The sequence below is a fragment of the Budorcas taxicolor genome, chromosome 7 (assembly GCF_023091745.1).
Source record: "Budorcas taxicolor isolate Tak-1 chromosome 7, Takin1.1, whole genome shotgun sequence".
Lineage (NCBI taxonomy): Eukaryota > Metazoa > Chordata > Mammalia > Artiodactyla > Bovidae > Budorcas > Budorcas taxicolor.
Genome location: NC_068916.1, coordinates 8,981,524 through 8,993,471, shown reverse-complemented (window position 1 = coordinate 8,993,471; position 11,948 = coordinate 8,981,524). Strand labels below are relative to the sequence as shown.

The following is an 11,948-nucleotide window of genomic DNA, read 5'->3' as shown; positions in this document are numbered from 1 at the left end:
AATATGCTGCTCTCAGGCGGTTAGGAAGAAACACCAGATATGAGGGGCCCAGGGAGACAAGTCTTAAGTTTAATGAAACAGGCTATATGATTTTTGTGTTTGGTTTTGTTAGCAGGTGTATTAATATAAAAAGAGTGTTGTGTTTAAATACAAAGTTCCTTGAGCTAAAAATAATTTTGACTCCTTTTATAAAGTCAGGCTCCTGGGTTGTATTGAAAAATTCGTGTTAGTTCATTAGCAATATTTGGAAACATCCTCTGTCTCTACTATAAATTGTGAAGAAGTCCCAAATGGTAAGGACTGCCTCTTTTGAAAATGTTATGTACAATGGATGATTAAGTGGCTAGCACAAGCCCCAGGGTATAGCCAGTGCTCCATGACTTATCACAAATCTGGAGACATCTTAGAACACACTGATCATCCTGGGAAATGGGTAAGAATCAGACTATGTGAATATGAGAGGATTGACAGCATAGGTGACTTCTGAATTATACCCAAGAAGGGCCAGTGTGCTTCCCTGGGATCACTAAAGAAAAAAATCAACTCATTCTAGTTTGACTAATGTCATTGCATTCTGAAATTTAATAAACTGTATTTTTACTCCTTTACTGTATTTTGTATTACTTGCTTTACAAATTTATTAATTTTTACATGGTATTAATTTAATTTACCAATAAAAACATCCAAAGAAGTTGAACTTAGTGAATGTACATAGAATTAAGAGTCATACTCTAGACCCCAAGGGCTGGATCAGAGCAAGAAGATTGAGGCAGGTAGATGAAAGTGCAGAGTTGTAGCCCATCTTTATTTAAAATGCTGATACTCTGTTCATTGTGAATTTTTTGCATTAATTTTGATTTTTTAAATATTGCATGAAATGTGATTTTTCTTGGTCACTGAATTGTGTGATGGTCCCTTAAATTTAGTTGTCAAGGGGATTTGCTTGCACCTAGTCCTAACCCTACTAGACTTCCCCTAGTGTGTGTGCTACGTCACTTCAGTCGTGTCTGACTCTTTGAGACCCCATGGACTGTAGCCTGCCAGGCTCCTCTGTCGATGGGATTTCCCAGGCAAGAATATGGAAGTGGGCCATTTCCTCCTCCAGGGGATGTTTCCAGCTCTGGAACTGAACCATGTCTCCTGCATTGGCAGGTGGATTCTTTACCACTGAGCCACCTGGGAAGCACTTTTTAAGTAAATACTGCAGAGTTTATCATCCTTGGCACTGCTGACATCTGAAGCTGGCTCATCTTTGCAGTGGGGTCTATTCTCTATGAGAGATGGACTATTTCCTGCCATATCAGTAAACAAGGAGGTCACAATCATTGGCAATTGCAGCCTTCCAATGTGAGTTGGTGAGCCCTAAAGACACTCTGGAAGGAGAAAAACACCTTCTGGCAGCCATCAGACTATACCCATTCCCTACGGTGAGCCCTGTAGGAACTCATATGTAACGATGTGAGAGCTGGGTCATAAAGAAGGTTGAGTGCTGAAGAACTAATGCTTTCTAGTTGTGATGCTGGAGAAGACTCTTGAGAGTCCCTTGGACAGAAAGAGGATCAAACCAGTCAATCCTAAAAGAAATCAACCCTGAATAATCATTGGAAGGACTGAAGCTAAAGCTGAAGCTCTAGTACTTTGGCCACCTGACACAAATAGCCAACTCATTGGAAAATACCCTGATGCTGGGAAAGACTGAGAGCAGGAGAAGAATGGGGAGACAGAGGATGAGATATTTGGATGGCATCACCAACCCAATGGACATGAGTTTGAGCAGACTCTGGCAGATAGTGAAAGACAAGAAAGCCTGGTGTGCTGCAGTTCATGGGGTCACAAAGAGTCAGACATGACTTAGTCACTGAAAAACAACAACAGTGAGCCCCAAGGACGTTCAGGAATGTGAAAAACACAGGAAACTGGCCCGGGATAGGTGAGGTGCCTATGAAAGGAAAGATTTCAGTAAGCCCAGATTCTTGTATCTTCCCACACACAGAAAAGCCCTGAATTCCTTTACTTGGAATATTTGGTTTTCTTTAATTAATAATAATCTTTTGATGTTCAGACTACCTGCCCTTGTTACAAAACTTCTATATAACCTATATAACCTGTTTCCTCCCCTCACCTCCACTGAGTCATTTGCTCAAGGCCACTTGAGATGCTGCCTCCTGGGCTTCATTCAATTCAATTCAGTCACTCAGTTGTGTCCAAATCTTTGTGACTCCATGAACTGCAACATGCCAGGCTTCCCTGTCCATGACCAACTGCCAGAGCTTTCTCAAACTCATGTCCATCCAGTCAGTGATGCCATCCAACCATCTCATCCTCTATAATCCCCTTCTCCTCCTGCCTTCAATCTTTCCCAGCATCAGGGTCTTTTCCAATGAGTCGGTTCTTCACATCAGGTGGCCAAAGTATTGGAGTTTCAGCTTCAGCATCAGCCGTTCCAATGAATATTCACAACTGATTTCCTTTAGGATGGGCTGGTTGGATCTCCTTACAGTCCAAGGGAATCTCAAGAGTCTTCTCCAACGCCACAATTCAAAAGCATCGATTCTTCGGCACTCAGCTTTCTTTATGGTCCAAATCTCACATCCGTACATGACTACTGGGAAAACCATAGCTTTGACTAGATGGACCTTTGTCAGTAAAGTAATATCTCTGCTTTTTAATATGTTGTCTAGGTCTGTCATAACTTTTCTTCCAAGGAGCAAGCGTCTTCCACCAAATAAAACCTAAGTCTCAACTTTTAGTTTGTGACTATTTTTTATCCCTGGCCTTGACCCACTGGACATTATAGCACATCTCCCCCTCTTCCAGTTGTAACAATCAAAAATGTCGCCAAAACGTCCCAAGTGTCCTTTGAAGGGGTCACTAGTGAGAGCTGTTGGAGTACAGGAATGAAGGACAACCTGGCTGATGCTCCCAAGCTGCAGAGTCACACTCCTTTTGATGGCCCTTAGCACCTGGTCTGGGCTTCCCTGGTGACTCAGAGAGTAAAGAATCTGCCTGCAATGCAGGAGACCAGCGTTTGGTCCCTGGGTCAGGAAGATTCCCTGGAAGAAGAAATGGTTGGGAAGATCCCTTGGAAAAGGGAAGGGCAACCCACTCCAGTATCCTTGTCTGGAGAATTCCACAGACAGAGGAGCCTGGCTGGCTACAGTCCATGGGGTCGCAGAGTCAAACACGACTGAGTGGCTAACACACTAACTAACACTAGAACCTAGTCCATGTCTTGGTGAGAGCGCTGACATTTCGCTGTGTGTCTTGCCACTAAGCACCATGGAAACTCTTCAAAGAGAGAGACTAGCAACAGATCTGTACTCTCAAAACTAGCACAAGAGTTGAGACACAGAAGGCCATAGGTAACTATTAAATAGCTCTTTGAAAGCTGGCATTTACTGGGTCCTTACTGCGTGCCAATCGCGGTCAGTTGCCTTACATAGAGGATGTTATTTAACTCTCTGAGCCATCCCAAGAGGTGCATGTGTGTGTGTTAAGTTAAGTAGCTTCCGTCATGTCTCAATCTGCAACCCTATGGACACCAGCCCACCAGGCTCCTCTGTCCATGGGATTCTCCAGGCAAGAATACTGGAGTGGGTTGCCATTCCCTCCTCCAGGGGATCTTCCTGACCCAGGGATTGAACCCTGGTCTCCTGTATTGCAGGCAGATTCTTTACCACACAGCAACTCTATTATTTCAACTTTTCTCTAAGTGTGACGGTTGCATGAGTGCTTCAGTCATGTGCCACTCTTTGCACTCCCATGGACTGTAGCCCTCCATGCTCCTGTGCCCGTGGACTTTTCCAGGCAAGAATACTGGAGGGGGTTGCCATTTCCTTCTTCAGGGCATCTTCTCAACCCAGGGGTCAAACCCATGTCTCTTGCATCTCTGTTGGCAGACAAATTCTTTACCATTAATGCCACCCAGGAAGCCCATTCTAAGAGGTGGATCCATCATATTGCAGGAAAGTGATGTGTAAAGGGTTGGATGGAAAGACAAACACTGGAAGCCTAAAGAGAGTGACCTTGGATGAGTCATACAACCATTCTGAGCCTCAGTCTCCCCTCTATCAGATGGAGTGGGTGTGAGTTTATCTGCCCTGATCCCTCTTTGTGAGGCTCATTCACATATGTAATGAGATAACACATGTGAAGAATAACAGGAAACCTGCCGTATATTCTGCAAAGGAGGCTGCTCAGGATTCCCCAGTTTTGACTGCACTTGTTTCCACATCCTCACACTTCACGTTAACATGAGAGGTTTTTACTGCTCACCTTATAAAGAAGGACTGAATTCAACTTTAGGACAAATGAGGTACGGTTTACTATTCAACTTAAACGTGTGTGAGCTTAGTCACTCAGTCATATCCAACTTTGTGCAACCCTGGGGACTACAGGCTGCCAGGCTCCTCTAAGGGATTCTCCAGGGAAGAATACTGGAGTGGGTTGTCATGCCCTCCTCCAGTTGGGCCCTCCTTCTACCCAACCCAGGTCTCCCGCATTGCAGGCAGATTCTTTACTGTCTGAGCCACCAGGGAAGACCAAGAATACTGAAGTGGGTAGCCTATCCCTTCTCCAGGGGATCTTCCCAACTCAGGAGTCAAACCAGGGTCTCCTGCATTGCAGGCGGATTTTTACCAGCTGAGCTACCAGGGAAGCCCATCAACCTAAACATAAATACACATATTTTATTTTCCTTTAACTTTGGCTACTTTGTCTAATTAATTGCTTGTGTTTTTTAATTATACTTTTTGCTGTGTATAACAGAATCACCATAACTAGTGTTCATTAAGTATTATAAAGAGTTATTTTTAAGTAAATGCATACATCAAACTCCCACTGGCTATCTATTTTACTTATGGTAATGTACATGTTTCAATGCCATTCTCTCAAACCACCCCACCCTCTCCTCCCACTTATCCACAAGTCTGTTCTTTATGCCTGTGTCCCCTTCACTGCCCTGAACATAGGATCATTGGTACCATCTTTCTAGATTCCATATATATGCATTAATATATGATATTTGTCTTTCTCTTTCTAACTTACTTCACTCTGTATAAAAGGCTCTAGGTTCATCCACCTCATTAGGACTGACTCAAATGCATTCTTTTTATAGCAAAGTAATATTGCATTGTGTATATGTACCACAACTTCCTTATTCAGTGGATGGGGGGTGGAGGTGGGAGCCCCTGGTGTTCAGGAGGGAAGGGACACATGTATGCCTATGGCTGATTCATGTTGATGTATGGCAAAAGCCATCACAATATTGTAAAAAATTTTCATCCAATAAAATAAATTAAAACAAAAAAAGCATAAATTCATATTTGGAAATCATTTGAATACATCAAGGAAGCTTTTTAAAAATTGAGAGGCATTATGTAACCATCTAAATGGGAAAATAGCTTCAGAAAAAATAGGTACATGTGTATATATAACTGAATCCCTTTGCTGCACATCAGAAACGAACACATTGTTAATAAACTACACTGCAAAAGAAATTGAGATATAATTAATGTATAACATTGTGTAAGTTTGAGGTATACAATGTGCTGATTTGATCTATTTATATATCGCAATATGGTTACCACTTCTTAGGGAAATTAAATGAATAGTCTTGTTTAGGCTTCAGAGACAAAGCAGAGCAGGCTTCTGACCTTGCTTCTAACCTGCCTGGACACTGCCCTGACTGGGAGTGATGGTGATGATGATGAGCCTGCTGTGAGTGCAAGACTTTCAGCACCTTAGATAAGATAAGGGAGAAATCTTGAGGTTGTTGAGCCCTTGGAGGGGGCCTGGCCAACCAAGCCCCAGGCATTAACACGAAATCAGAGCCTTAATTTGGTCACAGATTGATGATAATATCAGTTTCTGACTATCCTGGGATTATAAGCAGGAAACCACCCCACACCACCACCACCACAACTGCAGTCTTGGAAATCTCACCCAAGGAGCAGACACGCTGCCTGGGACCCTTTCCCAGTTGGGATTCCAAATGTGCTGCGACACAGGGCTTCCCAGCGCTATTTAAGTCTGGATGTTGGTCAGAACCCAATTTGGTGATTCTCTGGTCTTTCTATTTCTCTTTTTGAAAGTTAGCAACAGTATACTAACACATATATATGGAATTTAGAAAGATGGCAATGACGACTCTGTATGCAAGACAGGAAAAAAGACACAGCTGTGTATAACGGACTTTTGGACTCAGAGGGAGAGGGAGAGGGTGGGATGATTTGGGAGAATGGCATTCTATCATGTATACTATCATGTAAGAATTGAATCACCAGTCTATGTCTGATGCAGGATACAGCATGCTTGGGGCTGGTGCATGGAGATGACCCACAGAGATGTTATGGGGAGGGAGGTGGGAGGGGGGGTTCATGTTTGGGAACACATGTAAGAATTAAAGATTTTAAAATTAAAAAAAAAAAAAAGAAAGAAAGTTAGCAAGATAATTCTCTAAGAAATATTGATATTATTTATTTGTATATGAGAGTGGCTTATTTTATTAACAAATCCTTTGAACCTGAGACGAAAGTGAAGCCTTTCAGCAAAACACTGTAGTGTTTGCTAATAACGCCTCTACTGTATCACATAATTGTCTCTTTTTGTGTGTAGTGGGAATAGTGTTTCAACAACTCTGAAGTTTATAATAATATTACTGCCTATAACCACTATGCTGTAATAAGCACTATCTTGTTCACCTACCGGTTGTTACCAATCCAGGTTCTTGGACTCACTGAATTGAAATTCATTCAGTCATGTCTGACTCTTTTGTGACCCCATGGAATTCCAGGCCAGAATACTGGAGTGGGTAGCCTTTCCCTTCTTCAGGGGATCTTCCCAACCCAGCGATCGAACCCAGGTCTCCCGCATTGCAGGCGGATTCTTTACCAGCTGAGCCACAAGGGAAACCCAAGAATACTGGAGTGGGTCATCAGAAACTGAGAAGAGGTCAGACAAAAAATTCAAGCAAGGCTTTACTGGGACTCGTGCTGCAGCATTACTCAGTCATAAAAAGGAACAAAATTGGGTCATTTGTAAAGACTTGATTGGAGCAAGAGTCTAGCATACAGAGTGAAGTAAGTCAGGAAGAAAAACCTTGCATATTAATACATATATGTAGACTCCAGGAAAATGGTACAGATGAACCTATTTGCGGGGCAGGAATAGAGAAGCAGATGTAGAGAACGGATGAGCAGACATGGAGGTGGGAAGGATGTTCCTGGTGTTCAGTTGCTAAGTCATGTCCAACTCTTTGTGACCCTATGGACTGCAGCACACCAGGCCCCTCTGTCTTCCACTGTCTCCTGGAGTTTCCTCAAATTGATGTCCATTGAGTCAGTGATGCAATCCAACCATCTCATCCTCTGCTATCCCCTTCTCCTTTTGCCTTCACTCCTTCCCAGCATCAGAGTATTTTTCAGTGAGTCAGCTATTCGCATCACATGGCAAAAGTATTGGAGCTTCAAGCTTCAGTATCATTCCTTCCAATGAATATTCAGGATTGATTTCCTTTAGGATTGACTGGTTTCATCTCCTTGCTGTCCAAGGGACTCTCAAGAATCACCTTAAATCCCCCTTAGTGCAAATGGGGATATTTAAACTGATGTGACCATGAGACACACCTTCATTTTGGGCTCTGCACTCACTACCCCTGGTGGCTGTGCCACTTCACACTCTTTCCACGGCAGGCAATTTCTCACGATGGGACTTTTTCCCTTGAACTAATTATACAGACTTCTCTGTCTCTCTGCTTGAGATTCACACTTGAAACATGGAGATTTCCTCAACTTTTTCTGAATCTGCACATTGGTGGTGGGTTGATGCTCAGTCATCAAGACCAACCCTTTGCAACCCTCCATCGACTATAGCCTGCCAGGCTCCTCTGTCCATGAAATTTTCCAGGCTAGAATGCTGGAGTGGTTGCCATTTCCTCCTCCAGGGGATCTTCCCCACCTAGGGATCCATCGAACCTGAGTTTCGTGTGTCTCCTGCATTGTGGGCGGATTCTTTACCACTAGTGCCACCTGAATATTATCATTGCTAACTGCAACTGCACAGATCACCAATGCTGAAATTTAGAGTGCTCTGCTACAATCTGGTTTAGTCTGCCGTAGTCTCAAAATATTTGTGATGTAGCTACCTGTTGCTGCCTACAAGAAGGTGGAGACCTGACATCTTCCATTTCTCTTGGCACTATGGGTTTATGGTGATGGGAGTAATTATACCACCCTGCTTTCTCACAGGAGAAGAACAAATTCAAAGTTAATGGTACCTGACAAAGTGCTCTGCAACAGATAAGAAATCAATGAATCTGACTTTCTGTGTATTATCATCCCATACATCTTTCCACCCTGCATATATGCATGACACTGTTTAACCATTTTTGCAAACACATAGATATAGCCTACAAATGTCCCTGTAAACCATAAAGCATCAGACAAACACAGGTTATTACATGCTTACAGGTGCCATCTCTGATGGTAGCATCAGATAATCCAATTTAGTCAGTTCCAAGAAATTCCTCCCAGATCATCTCATTTTTTTTTCTGGCTAGAGCTTGCTGAGGAAGGTCTTCTTCACGGCTTCCTTCAGCTCCTTGTTCCTGAGACTGAAGACGATGGGGCTCAGGAAGGGAGTGAGGACCGTGTAGGTGATGCCCATCAGTGTGTCTCCTTCCAGAGACTGGGGACCCTTGGGCTTGAGGTAGATGACAGAGGCAAAGCCGTAGTGCACGACCACCACAGTGAGGTGGGACGCACACGTGGAGAAGGCTTTGTGCCGGCCCTCGGCTGAAGGGATCCTCAAGATGGCAGCCACGATGAAGGCGTAAGAGAGGAGGATGAGGAGACCACAGCCCAGCAGGGCGGCGATACACACCAGGCCCACGCCCATGGCCACGGTAGAGACGTTGTCCCCACAGGCCAACTTCAGAAGAGGTGGCACATGGCAGCCAAAATAGCGAATCTCATTAGACCCACAGAAAGTGAGTTGGAAAATGGCAGATGTCACCAGCAACCCAATAAATAAGCCTCCAGCCCAGGACCAGGCCACCAGGCAGGCGCAGCCCCGGGGGCTCATGAGCACGTTGTAGCGCAGCGGGTGGCAGATGGCCACGTAGCGGTCGTAGCCCATGACGGTGAGCAGCAAGGAGTGGGTAAAGCCAAACGTGAAGGAGAAGAACATCTGGCTGGCACAGGCCCTGAAGGAGATGGAGCGGGCGGTGGAGAGCAGGTCGGCCAGCATGCGCGGGATGATGGCGGAGGTGTAGAGGACCTCGGAGGTGGAGAGGGCGCACAGGAAGAGGTGCATGGGGGTGTGGAGGCTGCGCTCGCTCCAGACGGTGGCCATGATGAGCAGGTTCCCCAGCAGCGTGAACAGGTACATCAGCAGGAAGAGCAGGAAGAACATCAGCTGAAGGTGGGGGAAGGTGGAGAAGCCGAGGAGGATGAATTCAGTCACTGCTGAGAAGTTGGCTCCCTGCACGGAGACTGTACCTGAAGTAACATGTGATGTGGAGAGGTCAGCTACTGGATGGAGGGAGGTTGTCAGCTTCCATCACTCCTGGCTCTGCCCCAGGGGCTGCTCCTGATAAATGACAAATGACATTGGCTGAATTCCTACTCTGGGCCTCCTACAGTTTAATCTTCTCATCAGTGTAGTGGGGGAGGTGCTGTTTTGATCATTCTCTTGAGTATTTTGAGACTACCCATTGAGAAAATTGGAAACAGTCTAAGAAACTTGTTTATGGTAAAGCTTTCAAAATGGCAGAGCCCGTGACTGGCTGTCCGCAAAGTTGCTACCCTTCTATCCCCAATGGCACCCCACTCCGGTATTCTTGCCTGGAAAATCCCATGGACGGAGGAGCCTGATAGGCTGCAGTCCATGGGATCGCTAAGAGTCAGACACGACTAAGCGACTTCACTTTCACTTTTCACTTTCATGCATTGGAGAAGGAAATGGCAACCTGCTCCAGTGTTCTTGCCTGGAGGATCCCAGGGACGGGGAAGCCTGGTGGGCTTCCGTCTATGGGGTCGCACAGAGTCACACATGACTGAAGCGACTTAGCAGCAGCAGCAGCAGCAGCAGTTTGCCTCCAAAAATCAAAATGTTCCTTCACCAGAGCTTCCTTCCCCTGCTGCTCTGCCCTTCTGCTCCCTTCTGATAAATCCTGTTCTTCCCAGAGCTTCAGACACCACAAGATCCCTACCACATGGCTACAACACTTGGGACCAGTGTGCTTCTTTAACTTAACATGCACCAATCAGATTCTTCCTCCGGAGTTATCGGTGCAAGACACCTAAGGCAAGACACTGTGTAGAAATAATGTTCTCATTGTTTTCCTGATTCCATGAGGACCATGTATGTGTTCTGAGGCAATGCAACATAGTCATCTGACAAACGGATGAGAGAGTCGGTTGATAGACTTCAAATCCCTGCTCTACCCACACTGTGTGAAAATGAGCAATTTCCTCACCTATTTGCACCTCCATTTCTCTTCATCTGCCTCAAAGAGCTATTATGAGAATTAAATGAATTATTCTTGAACTGTGATCTGGAAAACAATAGGAGCTATCTATATTAAATGAGAAAATGTACCTGGTCTGTGCTCAGTAAAACTTCAGTTTAATGAGCTTTCAATGTCTCTTTATAAATAACTTGCTTGTTTTTACGTGATCTTTTAAAATTAGGAATGTCAAGTTTAAAAGGCAGTAAACCACTAATCTACTTTATGTGTCTATAGATTTGCCTGCTGTAGGCAAGTCATCTAAATGCAAGCATACATTATGTGGGCTTTGGGATCTGGTGTCTTTTACTCACCATGTTGTTTAGAGATTCATCCATGTTGCAGCATGTATGAAAACTTCATTCTTTTTTAGGGCCAAATAATATCCCTTTATGGATAAACATGGAGAAGGGCATGGCAACCCACTCCAGTATTCTTGCCTGGAGAATCCCATAGACAGAAGAACCTGGCAGTCTACAGTGCATGGGGTCACAAAGAGTCAGACACGACTGAAGTGACGTAGCACACATGCACTCATGGATAAACAAGATTTTTTCTGCCCATTCGCCCACTGATGAGCATTTAGATTGCTTTCATTTTTGCACTCTTGTAAATAGTGTTGCTTTGAACCTTTATGTAGGAGTTTAAAACATACCAGTGGTTGCCAGGGGCTGCGGGAAGGGGAGAATGGAGAGTGACTGCTAATGGATATGGAGTTTCCTTTGTGGGTGCTGAGAAGATTCTGAAACTAGTTACAGGAGGCGGTTGCACAATACTGTCAATGTACTAGATGCCACTGAATTGTATCCTATAAAATGGAGACATGGTAAGTTTTATGTTATGTGTATTTTACCAAAATGAAAAAAATAGGAAAATGTAATGAATGCTCTATTCAGTGGGCTCATGTCCTAGATGAAACCCTGACAGTCTGAGAGCAACCCAAACTGGGGGAACCAGACACTTGGGTGAATGGAGGCTGCATTCTCCCCAACATCCCTGGTTTCCAGGGTTTCTCAGCCTCCCTTCCTTGGAGTCCTTTGCATCTTCCCCTCAATTTTGGGTCAGCACCTGCTGTATGCCCCCAGGATAGTAGCTGTAACAGTCCCACTCAGTCCTGATACTCTGAGATCACAGAACGGGTGGGTCAAGGTCAATGATTAGAAACAAGAGCCTCCAAGAAGAGACTGAATGGATGAGACTGGGATCATGTGAGCTGTGCTCTCAACTTCCTGAAGCTCTCCAACAGCTAGTGCAAGGTTTCTCAATATTTGGTGCCAGATCATCCATTGCTTTGGGGGGGCTCTCCTGTGTACTAGGAGGTCTTTAGTAGCATCCCTGACCTCCACCAGCTGGATGCCAGTAGCCCCGCTCAGGAGTGACAACCAAAATTATCTCCAGACATTGCCAGTGTCCCCACGGGGAGGGGGGCAAAGTCATCCCA

At 44.7% G+C, this 11,948-nt stretch overlaps 1 protein-coding gene across 1 annotated transcript; it reads right to left on the bottom strand.

Annotated features, from left to right (window-relative positions):
• Window positions 1-8,553: 8,553 nt before the first annotated feature.
• Window positions 8,554-9,507, bottom strand: LOC128051131 (olfactory receptor 10H1-like). Its single transcript, XM_052643622.1, has one exon. The coding sequence runs from the start codon at window positions 9,409-9,411 to the stop codon at window positions 8,554-8,556; it is 858 nt and encodes a 285-aa protein (XP_052499582.1). The 5' UTR covers window positions 9,412-9,507.
• Between the last annotated feature and the right edge of the window lie 2,441 nt (window positions 9,508-11,948).